The following is a 22,674-nucleotide window of genomic DNA, read 5'->3' on the forward strand; positions in this document are numbered from 1 at the left end:
CCTTGTTCTAAATTTAAAAATTTAAAGAAAATATTCTAGAAAACTTTTTTATATAAATTAGTTATACAGCTCTCAAAACATCAATAACTCATCTAAACTCTAAATAATAGCATCTGAATTCAAAATGAAATTACCTTTTAAAACCCTTTTCACCATTAGTTTACCTGTTACTCGAATATGAAACAATAATTTTGATCTTTCTCTTCTATCATGGCGAACACATTTAACGAAGATTCTTATTCTCTTTAATATGCCTTCTTTTCTCACATAATTATACTTAAGTATTACATTATCTACCATTATTTATCTTTGCTAAACATAGAAGAACAACCAATCTCGCTTCTTTAACCAAACGTATACGTACATAGCTTAATAAATTATCAACATGTTTATTAAAAATTAATTTCAGCGTCCATCTGCAAGACCTCTTTTCCCATTTTCCACCCTTTTTTCTTCCTCTAACAATTTAGTTAGTACACCTTTATACACATAATTATAGTAAACGATGATCTTACTTTTTAGTTTTATCTTTATGACTCTATCTTTATTAGCCATCGTATTTTTCTTTAATATATTTTTATATATAATAATTTAGGTAGTTACATATTATAATATTGTATTATATTATAATCGTTTAAAAAAATTCTAAATACAATATAATATAAACATTTTGATTTTTATAAAAAAAAAATATTTAATAATTGTATTTTGTATGAAAAAATTAATAATGATATAAACATATTTAATGTAACTTATTTATTATTAATTTCTATAATTAAAATTTTTTTATAGTGTGGTACTCGCAGAATTAGTAGAAACTGAAGAAGAATTTGGTCAAGATATTCAAGAAGTAGTAGAAAGATATTTAAATCCTTTAGAGTTAAATGATGCACCAAGAATAGTGAGAGATAATAAAGATCTTATATTCAACAATTTAAAACAAATATCGCAATTTCATAATACGTAAGTTATTTAACATAATAAATAAATGAAATCAAATTTAGACATATTATTAATCTAATGAATTGTCTGTTTTTTTTTTGTAAAATTTCATAGAGTTCTCATTGCTGGATTAAAATATGCAGCTAGCGAACCAAAAACTATGGGCAGAACATTTCTTCGTTTAGTAAGTTTACCTATACTAAATCAATAATTAAAGTTAGATTAATTATTTTACAAGCTACTAATAAGTTAATTCATCGACAATCGAATAAAAAAGGACCACATACATACAAAGTACAGACACTTGGTATTGCCGTATTCATCATGCCTAACTCACCTCGGACCTCATAAGAGGTTTTTAAAAAAATATATTTTTTGAAATACAACAAATAAATATGTAATTTCAACAAATAATTAAATTAAACTGCTACAAAAAGTAGATAGTTTAAAATATCTATGGATAAAAAAAAGGTAAAATATTTTGAAAATGTTAATGAAAATATTTGATTAATATATTAAGTATCTAACGTCATTCATTTTTGCTTTATTATTAAATCAAATTTTTTGAAAACTTATAAATTGTTTTCTCTTTTTGAATGGTAGAAATCACCCAATTATTTTAAAAAAACACTTATAATTTTGACTTACTTTGAAATTCTCTCTTCCTCAAACTAATTGTATACATTTGGCTATTAAAAACATTGTCCCTGAAGTTGAATATTGAACATGTTTTACTGCTCTAAAAGGGAATTATTCTGGTAAAAGAATATACTAATATATTTTTTTAAATAAATTTTTTTTAAAACTAAATTATTTGTTTCAATCAGAAACTAAAACAATATTATCGAAGATTAATGGATATAATTCTAATTCAGAGTTTTATGGACATACGAATTACGAATTCTTGTAACATATTCAAGACTCTTATTATATTTTTTAGAGAAAATAATTTTGATTTAACTAATTTAAACCACAATATCATACAATAATGTTTTAATGTTATTTTATATTATTTAAAATGAATTTATTTATTGAGTAGAAAAATTTGAAATTCAATACATTTATTTAGGTTTTATTTTTTAATATTTGGGTATAAAATTTTTACTTTATGGAAGAATTTTATATTTTCATGAAAAAATTAATAATTTTTATACCAACTTTAAAAATATGAATTTCTATATACTTTAAATAAATAGATCTTAAATAAGGTAAATATATAATGTACATATATGTTTTGTCATAACAGATACAGTTTTAAATGCTTTTTATATTCTCAATCTTATAATGTAATTCAAATAATTATGAAATATATTTACTCAAATATGTACTTGTATCTATTAAAAATCAATTTTTTTTTTTTTATTTCATCGCATCAAGAAAAAAATGAATTTGTGAAAACGTACAATTTTAAATTTACAAATAATTATTTTCAGATGCACCAAATTTTAAATTCCATTATATTATGAAAGTATAATTCGATGCATACTAAATGCGTCCAAAATTATAATTAATAGATGAGTTGCGTCCCAGTTTTTTATGAGATAAATGATATGTTATAGACCATCATATCACAAAACAGATAAATTGTATGATTCCATTATTTATTTATTTATTTATTTATTTATTTATTTATTTATATACTTGTAAATGCCCACAAGAAATCGATTATAGTAAGTTAAAATATTATAAAAACTTAAATTTAGTTTAAAAGTTATTGAAATATTAAACAATAATAGAGATACTTTATTTTTAACTTAGTAAACTAGAACAAACGAGAAAAAATAATTTTTTAAATAATAGAACTTCTATAAGTTACAAATCATTGGAACAAAATACAACATATTTAAACAAAATCTATATTAAGTAGTTGAAAAACAATGTTTTTTGATGATCATGTTGAAAAACATGTAAATCTTTTATATAACTCAACTCATAGTTTTTAAATAATTACATTCCTAGGAGATATTATATCAAAGTACCTTTATTTATTTATCTTAGAATTGACGAGAGATGCCTTTTGAATAAAATAAGATACATAGAAAATAATTAATAATAGATGATAATAAAAATAAAAATAACTATAGTTTGGGTGACTTGTTCTCTATTTATATGGATAAAAATTTCAACGATAAGTAATATTAATATTACAATCCTATGGAAATAGTCAACATTCAAATTTAATCACATCTTTAATGAATACAATTTAAGCTAAAAAATTTAATTTTAACTACTATTGTATTTATTTATAGTCAAACAATTTAAAATACCATTAGTTATTAGATAATAATTACTGATAATAATAATAATAATAATAATAATATTCATTATTATTAAATAATATATATTGAAGCTATTGACTTAAAGTTATACTATTGTAAATTATAATATATTGATTTTTTTCAGGAAAGAGATTTCGATAAGCATGTTAATTATTGCCAAACAGAACCAGAAGCACAAGATTTTTTGGAATGCAATTATGAAGTACGCGATTACTTTGAGGTACGTATAATATATATTTTGTTAACATGTATAAAATATTTTTATTTTTTATTTAAATGTTTCCTAAATGCGTTTATGTAAACATGTATTATTTATTAACTTTCAGTATGTCAATTTTTTAAATAAGACATTATAGGTAGGATTATAAATTGTATTATTTTAAATTATCTCAATTCTTAATTATCCATTACACAAATTATATTAAGAAAGCTAAGCGTTATCAAGATATAGCAGTATATAACCGTTTATACACCGTTTAGCGTTTAGCTGTAATATTATATCATGAATGTGTTAAATATTTTTAAAATATGAAATTAAAATCGATAAATATGTAATTTACTGTTTACTGGACTATTGTCAGACTGCATAAATAATCAATAAGCATTCAATCAAATAATAATGAGCTCATTGTCTCTTAAACAATATTTAGTGAACAGTGATCAATAATAATTGATTCATTACATTTTAGGGAACCAATAAATTAATAATGTTTTTATGTAACCCGACATTAATATAATACATCTGAAGTTGTTACCTACATAACATAAAAATCGGCAAAAAAACATTGTAAACAATTTAGTTATTTAACACAATAATACTTAACGTATTAACGTATATACTCGTATTATATTGTGGTTGTTTAGATAAGTTTTATTTATAGACAATAACTAATTAGCGATACAAAAAAAATATTTAATAGCTAGAATTTACTACTTTATTTATTTATTTAATATTATATTTTATCAATATAAAATATTAAAAAAATATATATAAAATATTAGAGTTTATTATTAGGTAACTATCATTATTTGAACCAAATCAATATTTTTAAGTTTATAAAATATATATAAACCATGTACAAAATAAAATGAGAGTGTATTTAAGGGAGGCCCATGAGGCTCGTACCTACCTCTCCCCCCCCCCCATTCACCGTGATTTTGATACTTTTTTTTATTATTGAGATAATTAACCTCTTGTGCACTGGCGGCTCTTAAGCCTTTTTATCTGATGACCTTTTTTTTTTGTTTTCTATGTCTCTAGCCCGCTTGATTTTTTTTTTTTTAGTAAAATTTTAAACAGTGTTCCTCCTCCCCTCCCACTAAAAACACTTCGAGATACGCCCCTGAAATAAATACCGTTAAAACTAAATATGCTTAATTACATATTATGTAATACAAAATTTCACATAAGCTTAGGCTAAAATATTTTATTTAAAAAAAAATATTACAATAGATACCTTCTGACTTTACATAATTATAGAATGATTCAAGTAACGCAAATATATTGATACCTGTTCATTTAATTACTAATCAAGTTTAATTTTAATTAGATAAAAACATAAACATTATTTGATTTATAAAAGTATAAATTTTTTCTAAATATTTTATTCAACTTTACAATTATTATAGTCTCTTAAATAATTTCGTAAAGTTTACTGTTATTAGATATAAGAACTATACAGTATTGGCTAGCTGCCATTTGCAGAATCCCTTTGCTGGAAATAGACAGTATGATATTTCTTAAGGTTTTTATAGTGCAAAATACCACAAACCATTATACACCCACCGGGAAAAAAATTCATACATTTTTCGATAAGGTTTATATTTATAAAATAAGTTAAATAATAATAAGATAAAGTCAAGCTATTAATTAAGCTAAAAAAATGAAATATAGGTTTTGAATAATCAAATATTGATGGTTTTATTTTCTAATCTTAAAAAATTAGAGTAACATAAGTTATGACATAATCAAAATGTTTAAATGAGTATTTCCTGTTTTTGGGATAAATAGCATACCTATTGCGTTCTTTTTTAGATTTATTAATTTGTATAATAATTAAATGGGTATGTGTTAATGTATTAGTTGCTTTTTAATATTTATTCACTGCTCAAATCTCTGTTCATTTTACACTCTACAGTATCAATTTAGTACTATTATAATATTTTTTCTAAAGGAAATAATTTGACTTTATCTGTCAGAACTGTTAACTATGATATATTTTAGGGATTTATACAAACTCACCTTGTTAATAATTAATGATTCAAGAAAAAGTTCCTTTGTAGACATAATAACCAAATGATCTAACCCAACTATTTTTTAAGTTAAATCTTTAATGTTTTTTTGTTTTTTCATTTCTATTAGTATATTTATCATTACAACAAAATCATTTGGTTCAAAGGTATCATTATTATGATTTTGTAATTTATAAAACCGGTGTTTTTTTTCAATTTTCATCCATCAAGTGATTATATAATTACCATGATAATATTACTTCATTATTTAAAGGTATTTATAATATAAAAATAGTGAATTATGGATTTTTTACAAACAGAATATTATGTATGATATAGACACATAGTATGAACTGCATAGACGCCTATATGAAATCTTTTGGTATTATGATTAAAGAACATCACAACACTAAAAACAACTTTGCTTGGATTTAAAATATCTCTTTAACTAAAAATTTGGTGTGGGTCTCACACTTAAATACTAATTATTCAATGATACAGGCGTTTCAAAATATGTATGTTACGTCATAGAGCCAAAGTCGGAACAGTGGCGTATGGGCGTATGTTTTACATGCAAAAGTGTCTAGATTAACACAACGATTGAAATCGTTAAATACATTTTTTTATGACACTGGTGTAATTATAATTTTAATATACTTATTACTTTCTAGTTTTTTTACAGTAGATAAAACTACTATAGTCAATTGTGTAAAATTTGGTTATTATACGAGTATACGACACGAATCGCGAATTCAATAATTTTACTAAATTATAATTTATAATTTGTATGCAGCAACAAGATATATTCAATTTTAAATCCCACCACCGTCTTAAACACATAAATATACTTAGGGTTATGAAAAAAAAAATTCTGAAATACTATTTTAAATTATTAAAATCGTTGTGTAAATCAAACTACTTTTTCACGTAAAACATAGGCGGCTGCTCATTCATCGGCTCTATGACGTCATACAGCTATTCATCAACTCTCATTATCTCATAGAATAATCATTTTTTTAACTTCGGATTTTTACCAAACATTTTTCATTATTTTGACTATAATAATACACCAATAAAATTAAATTAAAAAAAAAAATTAGTGTTGTGACGTCCTTTAATTTTATATTATCTATCTAGGTTTGTTACAACTTATGACCGTTATTCGATTGCGAAGCAATGCTTTAATATTCACTATGAAGTATATCTTAGAAAAATTAAAATAATAAATATTATAAGTATAAAATAATACATAGGAAATTTTATTTTAAATAATAATATATGTAATAAAAAAGTAATAATATTGTCACAAGAATTATTTCATTTTATTTAAGTTTTTTTTTCAAAGAAGAACTCTTTAAAAAAATTGTATTAACTACCTACATAGTTTTAAGTTATAATGAATAAATAAAATAAGTTAGTGTTATAAACATTAACAAAAAAAAAAATTGATTTTCAACTTTATAAAATGTTTAAAAATATTGTTTATTAACTTTTAACTTAACTGAATTATTTAAAATTTAAATTAACTTGTGAATTTTAACTTTTTCTCACTAACTCATATAAAATTAATTTAACTGAGTTAAAAAATCTTTGGTTTTAATTGCTTTTGATAAAAGTACCTACAAATTAAAGTTTTATCCAAACTTAAGCTTTAAACTATCAATGTAGACGACCCTTACTAGTTATTACTAAGACATACTAATAATTTACAACAAAAATAACTGGCCAAATGCCTGGCCATCGTTACAATGCTAAACACTAAACCTACCCATTGTTGATTAAAATATTTTAAAATAATCTTTTTAATACATAAACTGGCATAACGTTAGGCCATTTTTTGTTAATCTTTACATATAAGTCCGTGAACTAATTAACTTTATTTTTATTTTTTTACAACTTTTACATATTTTTAAAAAGGTTTAACGTAGTTCTAACGGGCGTGAAAAATTATTTTGATATTATATAAATATACCATAATAATAGAACCAAGTACTAAGATGTATAACTATAATATGAACAGCTTATTATATGTACCTTCTTGTTGCAAATAAACAGTGATTTAATTAATAAAATTTATTTCTCTCGGAAGCATTTATTTTAAACTGCTCCATGTCCATGCGTCCCTACGATTTGATGATAATTCATTAAAAAATAACTAATACACATATCAAACGTATATTTAAACTATTCGATGTACGATTTAAATGTTCTATATAGTTGTACATAATATCTAATTCACCGTTTCATCATAAATTATTTATACTGTTTATTATATATGATTACAATGAAAGATGTCTATATCCTATAATAGACCATGCTGGATATTGGAGTTGAATAAATTTAATGTCAAATGAGAAAAATTATTGGTAAAGTAAGAAGATATACCAGTGAAGTAAAACTATAAATACCCTTCGGAGGCGATTTAATATCTACTAATGATGAACGCCACTCGCTTTTGGCAGACTTGATATAATAATACTAGGTATAATAATATAAGTTATAACATATATGATAATTATGTGTATACATTATAGCAGTAATAGCAAGTTATAGCCTGCAACTGTTCTAAATAATGCAAACCTCAGTTCTCGCATGATTAAAAACAAAAAATAAGTTAGTAAAATTTAATGTTGTAATGTTCTAAGCTATGGGAATACTATTACATGGCATAGGTGAAACGGGCTTCCACTTTTGAGTAATAATTGGCAATATAATAAATAAAATAAATAAAATATTTTATGGTGTGAATAAAATCAAATATATATTATTATATTATGGATATTTAATATTTATACGACAATCTAATAACATTTTCTGATTTAATGCGTTTCTGTTGTAATTTGTCAGCAGAGAAATAAATTAGAAAAATAATTGATTAAAAATAAAATTTAAAAATGTCTTAAATTGTATTTAATGTTAGTTAAATAATATAGATGTAGTTTCGATTTTAAACAGCTTTTGAAATATAATTGTGATTTAATTGATATTTTATAAAATATTATTTTTACTAGACTATTCAACTTGAATGTAACAAGTTTAAAACCGTATGTATTATATAATCATATCAAAATTGAATAAATCTAATTAAATTATAATAAACAAAATTAATAGATCGCAAGGGAACTGGTGGTGCGATTATTTATTTTTAAATCGCGCTATTTTAAATACGTGATTATAACGGAAGAGCTATGAAGACTACTTTTTATTTATACATACAACGCTCACACTTGTTGTGACGATTTTCTGAAAATTCATCAGCAGTATATTTTTACACCGTCTGTTGTCGGGTCGAAATTCGGTCACCAGTGAAAAAAATTAACTATAACATTAAATGTTCACTTTTTGTTTCAATTTCAGGATGAGAGACTGAAAGTTGGTGATGACAAAGCTCTTTCGGAACACTTGAAATTACCAATACAGCGAATTAACGATTATCAATTACTTCTTAAGGTTGGTCATTAAGCTCTTTATATAATTTAATATAACAAAAAATAAAAAAAAATCGGTAACATAATAATTATACATTATGATGCTTAAACAACAATGAAATAAGACATTAATAAAATATATTACACAAGATTAATGAAAGAAAGTTTTTGGTTATAATTATAATTTTTAAAAGCGTTTAATAAATATATCATATTGTATTTTATTAGTTTTTATTTTTTTTTTCTCAATGAAAAATAGGATACAAAATATTAAATGTAGACATTCTTTGCTCTAAATAAAAATTAAATATACATATTTTATATGAATAATATTTGTTTCCAAATACGTACTTATATTATTTATTTAACTATTAAATTCATCTTAAAATTGTGTAATAAACTTTCATATTGTTTTAATAGGTACTCACTCGTTTGCTACCACATTTTTGAGTTATTTGAGTTTGAAAATTATCTATATATTATGTACTTAAAAGCATATTTCTAATTTGTTTTAAATAATATTATTAAATTAATTGTGTATTGCTATTCTCAGAATTTAAAATTCAGTTTAACCATGGTCAGGATTATAGTTTGTACAATTAATAGTTTAAAAATATTTTTCAGTTGTTATTTTATTTTAATAAGAAGAAAATATTTCCATAAATTATTTTTATCAGCTTATTTGTGAAAAACGTGCAGCAAAATGTTTAATTAGTATTTAACATTTTATTAGGAACTAGTTAAATATTCATTACTAATAGGAGAAGATACTACTGACTTAGAAAGAGCTCTTGAATTGATGTTATCAATTCCACATCGCTTTACCGACACGAAATTTTTAACAAATATTGAAGGATTTCATGGCACTATACATAAATTGGGCCGATTATTAAAACACGTAAGTGAACGACGTCATTAATCTTCAAAGTTTTATAAATATCACCGAAGGTCAAATTATGTTACAGTCGGTGGATTTCTGCTATCTATTTGTAACATGTGTTTTTGTGTGTTATTTCATAATTTAATAGTGAACTGAAGGTTTATAACTTCTCAACATTTTACCAAATTTTACATTTTATTGAAATACATTATACTTTAAGTAATTATTACAAAATTATAGGGATGGTACTACGTACAAGACGCCGAAGACCCTAAAGGACATCAGCGCTATTGTTTTTTATTTAAATCTAGAATCCTTGTCTGTAAAGTTCGTCGAATATCCGAAGATAAATCTGTCTTTGTTCTAAAAGATATAATTCGAGTAATACAGTAGTATTTAAAATGAATAATAAACCAAAGTATCAAAAATATTATTTTTACTCCTACAGTTACCTGAAGTTACTGTACAAGCAGCACCAGACAACAAGCGTGTATGGGTACTTCATCATAGACTAGGAGAAGTTGGAAATTATCCTTTCACATTTAAGGCTAATGAAGATTTGAGTCGGGATCAGTGGATTACAGAAATTGAAGAACATAGAAACGATTTACGTAAGTGCTAAATATACTATTTTTTTAAATAATAATTTAATGACTATACGTTAAAGTAATTTAAACATCAAAACAAAATCTTATGTAATGGGATTATCGGTTAAAAGGTGAAAAAGAAGATTTACAAGATCAATTTTGGGAGCGAGAATTCGTATCTATAACAGAAAATTCTAAATCTTCTGTAACAGGTTCATAAAAATAAATTACACGTATACTTAAATTGTAGTTATATAAAATAAATCCTTAACAATTTTAAACAATAGTAAATGCAATTTACTAAATAGCTAACATTCTGAAAAATTGCTTCTAGCTTCAAAATATTAAAAATAAGTATTACGCGCTTTAAATTATTAATAATTTAGTACAAATATAAAATAAACTGTACTAGCTTCTTTTTTATCGTTATATTATTTATAAGTTTTTAGTCAACGATTTTATATTTTAGTGACAAATGTTGAACACAACAGTGACGATATCAAAGTACAAAAACAAAAGGACGAAGATTTGTTTGAACCACTTAAAGGTATTGAATTAGATATTTCTAAAGAAATTGAAGAAGGCTTAGATCCCATTGAAAGACGATTAGCGCCAAAACCGTTAAAGCACGTCGAGGAGCCAAAACGTCCACCACTCACACTTCCACCCAAAGAACCAATATTTGAATGCACATCACCACCTGAACCTAAGAAACTTCCAGAACCCGAGGTTAAAGTTGAAGGTTAGTCTATAATCAAGTTAATAATTTGATAGTATTTAACTCCCGTTGAAACATGAAAGTGTCAACAATTAGTTAGGTACTTCTTCTCACGTAACTTAAAATGAAAAATACTTACATAATAAGTATTAGGTACATTATTGTTTATTTTAATGTGGTGTAAATTGTCTATATATTTTAAAAATTTATTAAAATATTCATAAAAAAATTTGAAGAATACAAAATGTACCAATAATATCATTCCTTCATTTTTCAAACCTCAGTAAACTAACCTAACAATTTATACATCGATTCTAAGAGAAGAGCTACTTGAATGTTTAAAAAACGAAATTTGTGACAAATTACAAGAACATTTTTTAGATATTTTATAATTTTCTAAATATTTTGCTATTTATAACCATTTAAAATTTATCTTTAAATAATATTACAAATATTTTAAAAATTTCATTATGTATAAAAAATGATTAATTTAACTCGTATTTTTAAAACTTTTACAATTAAAATATTTTTTAAATTATAAATATTGTTTGAATAAAAATAGTTATTATATGTTATTAATTTCCTTAAAAAAATTATTAAAGTTATTATCGAGCCTTTGGTGGTAAAGCTAAAACTTTTATGAATTTTTAACTACAAAATAATTTTAAAATTTGCGTTACTTTGACAAATTATAAAAAAACATTAAACTTTAGAATTTATAAAAAAAATTATTTCTATGTATTTATTTATAGCTATTAAACGTCTTAAAATCAACTAATGACAAAACTTTTATTCAATTTTTAATCTATTTTCTTAAACAAATTTATAAATAAATAAAAAAAATCGAAAATTATAATGTTTTTATAAACATAAAAAGAGTCAAATATTATGAAATTTTTATATGATGTCTAAAAATTTTTAATCTAAAATATATAATAATTATGGTGGAAAATAATATTAATTTTTTAATTAAAAATTAAGATTAAAATGACATTAAATCATTTTTAATAATTTGAAAGAAGATAACAAACACTATTACACAATCTACATAATTGTAAAATAAAATATCAATATATTATTCACTCAGCTAAATCTAAAATACAAATAAAATATTTTTCATTTACTTAGACTAAACTACTTAATTAAAGAAAAACATATTTTATAATAAAATTTAAAAAAAAACAATTGATTTCAAGTTTAGTAGGTTTATAATAATACAATTAATATTTTTTTTTATATAATATATAAGATACTAAATTTATTATTATCTTACATGTTACAATATTGCTTTTAAAAAATAATGAATATTATATTTTAAATTTTAACTATTTATGTAGGAATATTCATTTATTTTTTAATTTTAATTTTTGTTGTAAATATATTTTTAATTATCTATTTAATAGCAATTTATTTGTGGTAACTCCAATTTTATATTTATAACTAATTTAATTATTGTGAGGTATATAATTAATCTAATTTAAAAATTTATATTTGGCTCTTTTCTAGCTAAAATCACAGTTATATAACATAGACGTTTTCTATATTTTTTTTTTTAATTTAAAAAAATGATTTAAAAAAATTTCTGTATTTTACAATATCTATACATTTTAGATTCGAAATGAAACAATAATGTATTGTAATTTTTTCATGATATAATTTTTTTTTTAGTGTAGGTATGAGTAGATACATGATAAGTTGTTAATAAAATACATTTTCAAACATGAGGGGAGGAGAATTGTATACAAAATTGGATCTAGTTTGTACTTTAGAAAGGTTAAACTTTAAAATTACCAATATTCATTTTTATGATTAGGAAAAACAAACAAAAATTTTTTAAAAAAATGTAAATTTTTATGCAAATCCAATTTTGTTATTTTTTTATGTAGGTATTTCAAAAACGAATATTCGTAGAAACTTCAAGTTTTCGAAAAAATTTCGTATCATTATTTTCTATTTAAAACAAAATTTTCAAAGTATTTTGATTATTTTTGAGCTATTTATAGGCATAGAAAATTCTTTTTAGATTTTTTTAAGAAATTTCGATTTAAAATTATTTGCTGGATAAAAATATTTGAAAATTTAATACAATAGTATAATTAACAATAATTAATTAAAATTTTGACTAAATGTTTACATTATTACTTTCAAAAAAATAATATTTACATTTTCAAAAATCCTTTACCCTTTTTGAGTTTATATTTAGTTTATTTTGTATAAATTTCAATAAAAAATTATTTACAAAGTCAAAATTCTTGAAAATTTAATACAAGGTTAAAAAAAAATTATTCTTATATCTGTATAAAAATATTAAAAATATATAAGTACAATTTTAATTTTAAATGGATTTAAAGTTAAAATGTAGACAAAATTCGTTAAAATTGTAAAAAAAATTAGAAATTCTTTTGTAGTTAAAAATTCATTACAATTTTTATCTTGTATGTAAGTTTTTAAGATTCAATACTCGATTCGTCGTAAATAGTTCATACTGAAATCATAAGATCTAAAAAATGTATAATGATAATTATTTTTTGTAGACATTTTAAATTCTAATTTGGACGAAATTTAAATGATTAGTGACAATATTATAATTATTTTGTTATAATTTAAAAATATTATTCATGGAAACTAAAACTTTTATGTATTTGATGTTATTATAAATTTTACTTTTTACATTAACACTTACATCATTCAGTGGATCATTGAACTAGAGGTGTAAAATTTAAAAAAAAAAAATAATTACGAAAAACGACTTTGATTTAAATAGTATACCAGGTTTTATTTCTAATGATACCTACTTTATAATTTATTTTTCAATCAATAATACGGTAAGTTTAATTAATTTTTACCAATAAAATCACACATATTAAAATATCATGCTTGTTAATAATTACATACTACGTGGAATTTTATGAATAAATTAATTGTATCTGACATTAAATTAATATAAATATTAAAAATAAAATAATAATTTTGTACAAAAAATAATAATATACAAAATGGCAGAAGGTTTGAAAATTTGAGTTAAGATTTTCAACTTAACGTTGGTAAAAAATTGTAAATTTTCGTGTAAATATCTTCTTCTGTTTCAATTTGAATTTCGGTTTTCAAATATCTCAATAATTTAAAAATATTATCATTCTATGCACGTAAGCATAATATTACTATGTAATAAGAATAAAAGCCGAAGACAATTTTTGAACGAATTCATCCATTAAAGTTACACTAAGTTTATGTATTTTAATATGATATTTTATTGATTTATATATTATCTTAGTTATACTAAACATTTTAACATGGTGATGTAAAAATATTTTTTTAAAAAAAAGCAAAAGTAATTTGTTTGCGAAGTATATTTAGTAAGTTTTATTAATATAATAATAAATAAGTACTTAATGTATTATTACTCCACTAACGCTAAGACGATAATTTATAAATATTTTATCAATTCATAAATGTAAGAAATTGATGATTTTATAACTATACTTACAAGTAAAGTTTTAATATTGATATTATTATTTGTTCAGAACCCCGTGTGATTGAAATGCCAATTCCCCATGAAGAGGTTATTGTTGAAAAGGATATAAAAGAAGAAATACCTATTCCACAAGTAGAACCGGTTCCAACCGAGCCTCCACCGCCTGAAAGATCTCCCTCGCCAGCTGAAGAAGAAATTGAATCCGAACCATTAAAATATATAGAAGGTGTTTCAAAACCTTATTTCCATCTCAATATTAAAGGAACTAGTCGTGGAGGTAAGTTATCAAATACTTGATCGAATTATAGTGTCTAAAGTGTCTGTATTTCGAACATATTAAATACAATTATTGATAAAAAATATATCGTTAAATGAAAAGGTATTATTGAAGAGTATAATGAATGGTGGGACACTAAGGGTGAATTTAAATCAGGAAGATCAATGAATTATGAATCTTCTCTTGCAGGTGATAAACACGTGAGAGTAACGCAAATTTAAATTTGTTTTTAAATATGCTTTTATTTTAACCAAAGCAAAAGTAGATTGAAAAATATGATGTGATGTTCATCAAAAAAAAAAAAAAAAATTGCTTTTAAACTTAATATTGCTGCATTAAATATGTTTAAAGTATAATTATTTCCTAATTACTATTTTATTTTTACTACAGTTGGGGAAAATGCAACATTTGAATGTGAAATTGAGGGTGCCACGAAAGTCACATGGTTGAAAAATAATATGCCATTACCAAATACTATTGCTAATCGAACTACCATAACAGAAGATAAAGAAAATAACTTGTATAAATTACAATTAAATAAAGTAATAATGTCAGATTCGGGAACTTATACGGTTAAAGCTGAAAATGATTTAGGAGAGTCTACGAGTACAGCGCTACTATTTGTTGAAAATCGTAAGTTACTCAGTTAATTATTAAATTAAATAAACATGAATTGTATAACATTTAAATTTTTAGTTTCAGCAGATGAAAAGAAAGCAAGAGCTAAAGCAAACGCCCCAATTTTTGCTGTCAAGCTTGCTGATACTCAACTTTTAGAGAACACTCATGCTAGATTTATGATTGAGATAAAAGCGAATCCATTGCCTAAATTGAGATTGTAAATTACTTGGTTATTACATTATAATAATTTAAAGTATTTTAATTTTTCTTATATTTATTTAGTTTCAAAGGAGATAAAGAAATATCTGATGAAGACACAAGAATACAAATATTAGAAGTAAATAAAGAAAAAGGTCTCTATGAAATGGTTTTACCTAATGTAAAACCAGAAGATGCAGGAGAATATCGAGTGATTGCTAGTAATAAATACTCCGAAGAGTCGTGTTCTTGTCATGTTTCAGTTACTAGTGAGAAATTATTTTATGCGATAGATTAAGTTAAACATTTGAATAACTTTATAAATTTGTTTAGATGAAAAAGATTTATGGGCTGGAATGCAAACGGTAGTACCTGATGGTACTCCACATTTTACTTGGTTGAGAAATGGAAAGCCATTTAACCCTGAAGAACGGTTTAAAGTATTATTCAAGGACGACGAGGATTCGTTAGCCTTAGTATTCCAAAATGTAAAACCAGAAGATGCTGGTTTATATACTTGTATTGCTTCTACTTGTCGTGGAAAGATATCATGTAGTGCTGAGCTTAGCGTACAAGGTATAATAAAATAACATACAGCTATAATAATATAATACATTTCGCATTTAAATCTATAAATTTAGATTAAATTTTTATGAATTTTAGGAGTTGTTAAAGAACTAAACTTACCTTATCCTCCAAGAGTAACTGCCGACGTGAAAGAATTTGAAACAAAGATCCAAAGCACAGCAATCTTAGAGGCTAAAGTAATCGGTGATCCTCTGCCAGATATAATATGGTTTAAAAACGATGAAGAAATACAAGAAAATGAACGAATTAAATTTATGTTTGAAGATGAAATTGCTGCCATAGTAATAAAAAATGTTGAGGTTGAAGACGAAGGAGAATATAAAGTGTTTGCCAAAAATGATTTAGGATCTGATACAGAAACAATCAACTTGTTGATTAAAGCCGCTCCAAAATTTAGAAAAAATTTAATTGACTATGAAGGTGTTACTGGAAATGAAATAACATTGACAGTTGAAATTGAAGCATCCCCAAAACCAATAGTGCAATGGTAAAATATTACACATTTTTATAAAAAAATTTAACTTGTTGATAAAATATTAAATTTTATATAGGTATAAAGATAGTAAAGTTATTAAGAAGTCAAATAGGATAAAATATGTCACCGATGAAGTATCAGGAGTCTATACCTTAATCATTCAAGATTGTAAAATGGAAGATATTGGTTTATACTCAGTAGTTGCTTCTAATCAATTTAGTCAAATATCTGATGCATGTCGAATTAATCTTAAAATGCCTCCTCAATTTATCGGTGCTTTAGCTAAAGAAGTAGAAACTTTAGAAGGTGATTATGTATCATTGAGCGTGAGAGTAGAAGGAGATCCACCACCTCAAGTAAAATGGTAAAAATGCTTAATATAATGAATACACAAAAAACAAATTAATAATATTATTTTATATTTCAGGTACTTTGAAGACAAACTGTTAATTGCTGATAAAACACACATAAAGATTAACGCTGTAGAAGACGTTCATACTCTTTTAATAAGTAATCTTACAAGAGAGGATTCGGGCAAATATACGTGTGAGATAAGCAACGAGTCTGGAAAAAATACAAGCGAAGGAATGTTATTGGTCAAATGTCCACCAATTTTTGAAACTCCTTTAACAGATACAAAAGCAGTTGAAGGGGATACAAACGTAGAGTTTACTGTAAAATTGAATTCTTATCCTAAATCATCAATTCAATGGTAAAATAATGGAAATAGAAACATGAAAAAAAAAATTATTTATATTAAATTACTAGGTTCCGCGAAGAAGAAGAAATAACAGAAACTACTACAGAATTCACTTGTTTCGAAGACGGAGATAATTACAAGTTAATTATAAAAGAAGCAAAAACTAAATTAGCTGGCACATATAAGTGTAGAGCAACAAATGAAATTGGAACCTATGATTCAGAAGCGACTCTTACAGTTATGTGTAAGATATAATAGTGTTAAACTAAGACTTAGGTACTTTAATGACACTTATATTTTTCTTCATTTAATAGCACAACCTACATTTAAAAAAGAATTAAGGGACATGGAAGTAACAGAAGGAGGAATGCTTAAACTACAAGTGACTTGTTATGGAAGCCCTACTCCTGAAATTAAATGGTTTAAAGATGGTAAAGAAGTACGTAGTGATGCCCACATCAAAATATCAAAAGACAAAAAAAGGGTGGAAAATTTCAGTCTTACAGTTAATCTTGTAAAAGTAGAAGATGGTGGAGAATATGAAGTTAGAGCTACTAATGAAATGGGAACAGCTATTACTAAGAGTATAGTGAATATTCTAGGTAAGTAACTTACCTATATATATATATATATATATATATTGATAATTAATGTGATATCTATTTTTTATTTTGAAATTATTACATTTTGGATAACTCTAGGGCATGTGTTTTAAGCATGTTTTTAAAATGTTTCCGATCCATCTTAAATTAAATGTTTTAATGTTTACCTTAAAATGTTTTCATTTTGCATGAACTTTGAAAAACTTAGCTAAACATTCAACTGATTTCCAAGAAGACGATAATGAATCAGCTAAAAATAAAAATGAGGATATTGAAGAAAATATAGATAAAAAAGAAAAAGGTTAGTTTATTGCCCTAAACATTTTGTGTAAATAGAAGCTATTTTACTTAAACATATAGCTATTTACAAAATATGTGGTATTTTATATAGAATAGAATTATATATGCTAAAAGCTTTAAATTGCTTTTAATTTCTTTTGTATACAAAATGACATACGAAAATGTTAAAAACATAGTAATTACATTTATTAGTGACATTGCCAAACAAAATCAACAGCGTGGAAAGCTGCGGCGAAAGATTAGTGGAAATAAATGTTGAAGAAGATAGAAAATTTGGTATTTCATCGATAATAAAAATAGGTATGCAAATATTTACAGGAGTCAACAAAGGCATTTATGATGTTCATATTATCTTCATTAAATTAGGTTATTATAATTAACACTTTACAGATGGGGATAGATCTATCAAAACCGAAGAAAGTTTAGTTATAATGAGCAGCCAATCAGGAGAATTTAGTTGCGTGGAAATGAGCTGGGAAGAATCTTCTGCTAAATGTAAAAATTATTATGGTATTGTAGAAGAACCTAAGGATGAACGAATTATACCAATTAAAATAGATAGAAGTATATCAATACACACGGCCTCCGACGAAGAAGAAGAACCGTTTTGGGTTGTTGAAAGCGTTAAAAAACACGAAGAAGTAAGAAATGAGATTAAAAAAATGAAAGAAAATAAAAACTCCCAGGCGTTATCAGGAGATAGTTATGATGAAAACGACGATAATTCTTTAATAGACTTACTTAAAAGAGTTCAAAAACAACGAAATGATTTAGAAAATATATTAGAAAAGGAAAATATTAATAATCATAATAAATTTGAAGTAAATCGTTCAGAAAATATATTATCACGAAGCAATAGTATGTTAAGTGAAACATCTACGCTAAAAGCAATGTCAGTTTCTAGGTTATCGTCATTAGAAGAGAATACAAAGATGAATGAGCTATCCGATAGTTCAATAAATGAATTAATTTCTAATAATTTAAATACTTGTACGAAAAATAAAAAAGAAATCTCCTTATTAACGGAGAACATATCAAAAGATTTAATTAGTGACACTATTAATAATTCAGATAGACCGAAAAAAGCTCTTTTAACGCATAGTTTGTATACTGATACATTAAAAAATAGTTGCGAACATTCAGATGAAAAATACTCAAAAAACGAAGGAACTGTTTTGAATAGGGCTGATAGAGCTTCAATATCAAGACTGTCTTCTATAGAAGAATGTGATAACTCTTTTTCACCAAGGAAAAGTATAAAAGAATTTTCTGAAATACCAAAAAGATTATCTTTGTCTAGATTGTCTTCTACTGAATATACAAAAAAGGATTTTGTATTGGAAAAATCTATTTCACCAGTCATTAAACAAGATGATTTAAATAAAGATTTTTCCAAATCTTTCCTTCAAGATAAAACAGAAGAATATGAATTAACGAAAATTAATGATACACTAGACAAGAAATTTAAACCAATATCAGAAAAAAATTTAAATGGGTTAATTGATAATGATTTAAACAATACAAGTAATAAACCAAAAAGTAATTACACAAAGGCTTTAGATAATTATAAATCAAATGAACCTAGTCCCTTACATCTATCAAAGGCCGATGAAGCTGACTTTCGTAGAAAATCATTAATAAGACAATCTAGTATGATAAGTGATGCTTTAAGTGCGATGTGTGCTGATATACCAGAAGATAATAAATATAATAAACAAAAAAGGTTTTCCATTAAAGAAGATAACGATAAAATTACAGATTCTCTAGATAGAAAGTCTAGTCTTTCAAAAATCGAGTATGATGAAAATATCACTAAATTAGAAAATAAATTAATAACTAAATTAGATGTTGACTATGAACCTCAAATTAAAAATGAGTCATTTGATTCACCAACAACAACTAAAATATCTGAAATATCGAATACAGAACCATTAAAAAAATCCTTAAACCCAGAGTTAAATCAAAAAATAAGTGATTTAAAAAACAACGATTTAATCACCGTAAAAGCAGAATCTGATCTTTCAAACTATGAAAATAAAAGTTCTTTGTTAGATAAAGAGAATAATTTAAATAATGAAAAGCTCTCGGTATCTGAATCTTTAACAAAAGATAATAACTTGAATATGGTTTTACCGAAGAAGGACTCTATTTTATCAAGTGACATTGAAAATTCAATAAACCATATGCAACCTAATATTTCAACAAATACTCCAACTTTATTCAATGTAAAAGACAAAAATAATTTACAAGCTCCTACCAATGATAATTTAGAAAATAAAGAAGACGAAGACATAGTTAAACAATCTTCTCCGAGTTTATTAGATAAAAATCAAGAGAATAAGTCAATTCTTGAAACGAAACAAAACGAAGATATTGTATGTAACAACAATGCGGATTTATTACCTGATAATTCTCTTTCAATAAATGATATTGATAGTTCAAAAAGTGAAGTGGAAGATTTACATCCTAATGATTCAATTAATTTATCTTTAACGAAAGAAATAATAGATAACAACATTTTAAATATGCCAATAAAACAACTTTTAGTTAATGAAGAAGAAAACGATATAAATAACACCAAAACTGAAAAAACAATAGAAAAAGTTGATAAAATAATTAAAGAGAATTCTCCAGATAATATGAATAAAGAAAATAAAAATATATCAAAATTGGAAACCGTAAATACATCAAAGGAAGAAAATTATGATAAACCAAGAAGTGGAGTAAAACAAATAGGAGGTATACAAAATCAGATGTTATAAAACGTCAGTGTTGTCTTTTATCTCTTGTTCGTTAAGCAATCGTCACTGTTCAGGTTATTTAAGCTATATTTCATGTTAGTTACTGTGCGCCTAAACTGCATTATTTTAACATATTTTGATGTTGACATCTGTTTAATACATGATTAATTAATAACTAATAACAAATTTCATTTTGGTTTTGTGCTTGTGTGTAATACGTTAAAAAATATTATATATTTTTCCTATGAATTTGATAAATTTAATTTAAAAAAATGATTATTTATTTTGTTTAAAATATTTAGTACCCCCAAAGATTATATCTGGTATGGATGATGATGAAACTTATGAATCACTTACAAAAGTATTTAATGTCAAAGCTCGTGGTGCTCCTAAGCCTAAAGTTCAATGGTAAAAGTTTATTTACGTAAATTTACTTAAATTTCAATAATATTTAATATTATTTTATATATTTTAATACTTAAGGTTCAAAGACGGCAATGAATTATCAAACACAAGAAATATTCAAATTAATGAGTCCGACGATGATGAATCATTTAAATTAACTATTCAAGATTTAAGAGTGGCTGATTCAGGTTCATATTGCTGTAAATTAACTAATGAAGTTGGAGAAGACATGAAATCAGCAAAACTTAAGGTGCAAGACGTAGAGTTGCTCCGTGGTCCTAAAATAAGAAAACCACTATCTGATATAGAAGTTACAAAAGGTCAAAAAGTTGAATGGTCAATAACACTCATAGCTGATCCCATTCCTGAAGTAGAATGGACTTGTGATGGCAAAAAAGTCAATGCTGACTTTACTGTTGATTCATCTGAAATAGCTAATGGCCTAAAAGAATGTACATTCACAATGACAATTCCAACTTCTGAACTTAGTGATACCGGTCTTTACCGAGTGAAAGCGACTAATAAATTTGATTCGGCCGAATGTAGCGCTCGTTTAGATATAGTTATGAAACCAGAAATTGAAGGATTCCATGATATCACTGTAATACCTTCAATGGAAGCGGTATTTGAAGCAATTATTCATGCAGTACCAAAGCCAAAAATAGTATGGACAATAAATGGAAAAGATTTATCAGAACGAGAATTTGTTGACCTTACAAGTGAAGAATTAGAGAAAGATATAACAAAGTTCAAAATAGTAATTGGAAATGTGAATCCAGAAGAGGAAGGTGAATATGTAGTTAAAGCTTGGAATAAAGTGGGTGAAACGATTGCCATAGCTCACCTGAAACTTCATAGTAAGTAAACCTACATAATTTTATTTTATTAGAGTATTAAATAATAAAATAAAAATTAAACTTTAGCTGAGGAACCTTCATTTGTTAAATTGATGGAGGATTTAACAGTGCAAGAATATGAAGAGGTACAGCTTTCTGTACGAGTTAATGGAATTCCAAAACCTAAAATCACTTGGTAATATTCTTAATTATCACAATTTTATTGGAAATAATAACGTTTTTACGTAGGTTTAAAAATGGGGAAGTTATAATACCTGACTTAAGAATCAGTATACATACAAATGAAGAAGGCCAAATTAAAAGTACTCTTTCTATAGACCATTTCAGTGATTTGGATATTGCAAACGTAAGATAATGTTTTATTTGTTA

At 24.4% G+C, this 22,674-nt stretch overlaps 1 protein-coding gene across 7 annotated transcripts in view; it reads left to right on the forward strand.

The window, feature by feature from the left end:
• The window catches only part of LOC112592420 (obscurin), a 57,748-nt gene that overhangs the window by 22,182 nt on the left and 12,892 nt on the right, over positions 1–22,674 (forward strand). For 3 of the 7 annotated variants that reach the window (XM_025336457.1, XM_025336451.1, XM_025336454.1), the window contains 27 exons: positions 793–963; positions 1,057–1,126; positions 3,346–3,441; positions 8,811–8,903; positions 9,615–9,779; positions 10,002–10,142; positions 10,210–10,372; positions 10,480–10,560; positions 10,818–11,090; positions 14,591–14,818; positions 14,921–15,007; positions 15,209–15,451; positions 15,515–15,656; positions 15,722–15,906; positions 15,971–16,213; positions 16,301–16,712; positions 16,777–17,064; positions 17,128–17,412; positions 17,469–17,644; positions 17,715–18,002; positions 18,211–18,303; positions 18,495–18,602; positions 18,693–21,041; positions 21,346–21,451; positions 21,527–22,305; positions 22,372–22,480; positions 22,534–22,651. In XM_025336457.1, the coding sequence (XP_025192242.1) occupies positions 793–963; positions 1,057–1,126; positions 3,346–3,441; positions 8,811–8,903; positions 9,615–9,779; positions 10,002–10,142; positions 10,210–10,372; positions 10,480–10,560; positions 10,818–11,090; positions 14,591–14,818; positions 14,921–15,007; positions 15,209–15,451; positions 15,515–15,656; positions 15,722–15,906; positions 15,971–16,213; positions 16,301–16,712; positions 16,777–17,064; positions 17,128–17,412; positions 17,469–17,644; positions 17,715–18,002; positions 18,211–18,303; positions 18,495–18,602; positions 18,693–21,041; positions 21,346–21,451; positions 21,527–22,305; positions 22,372–22,480; positions 22,534–22,651 (7,492 nt within the window). The remainder of the gene's footprint in view (positions 1–792; positions 964–1,056; positions 1,127–3,345; positions 3,442–8,810; positions 8,904–9,614; positions 9,780–10,001; positions 10,143–10,209; positions 10,373–10,479; positions 10,561–10,817; positions 11,091–14,590; positions 14,819–14,920; positions 15,008–15,208; positions 15,452–15,514; positions 15,657–15,721; positions 15,907–15,970; positions 16,214–16,300; positions 16,713–16,776; positions 17,065–17,127; positions 17,413–17,468; positions 17,645–17,714; positions 18,003–18,210; positions 18,304–18,494; positions 18,603–18,692; positions 21,042–21,345; positions 21,452–21,526; positions 22,306–22,371; positions 22,481–22,533; positions 22,652–22,674) is intronic. The other 4 variants (XM_025336453.1, XM_025336452.1, XM_025336455.1 and 1 more) reach the window with 4 other exon arrangements.

This window comes from Melanaphis sacchari, unplaced genomic scaffold (genome assembly GCF_002803265.2).
Source record: "Melanaphis sacchari strain LSU unplaced genomic scaffold, SCAv2.0 Contig174_pilon_pilon, whole genome shotgun sequence".
Lineage (NCBI taxonomy): Eukaryota > Metazoa > Arthropoda > Insecta > Hemiptera > Aphididae > Melanaphis > Melanaphis sacchari.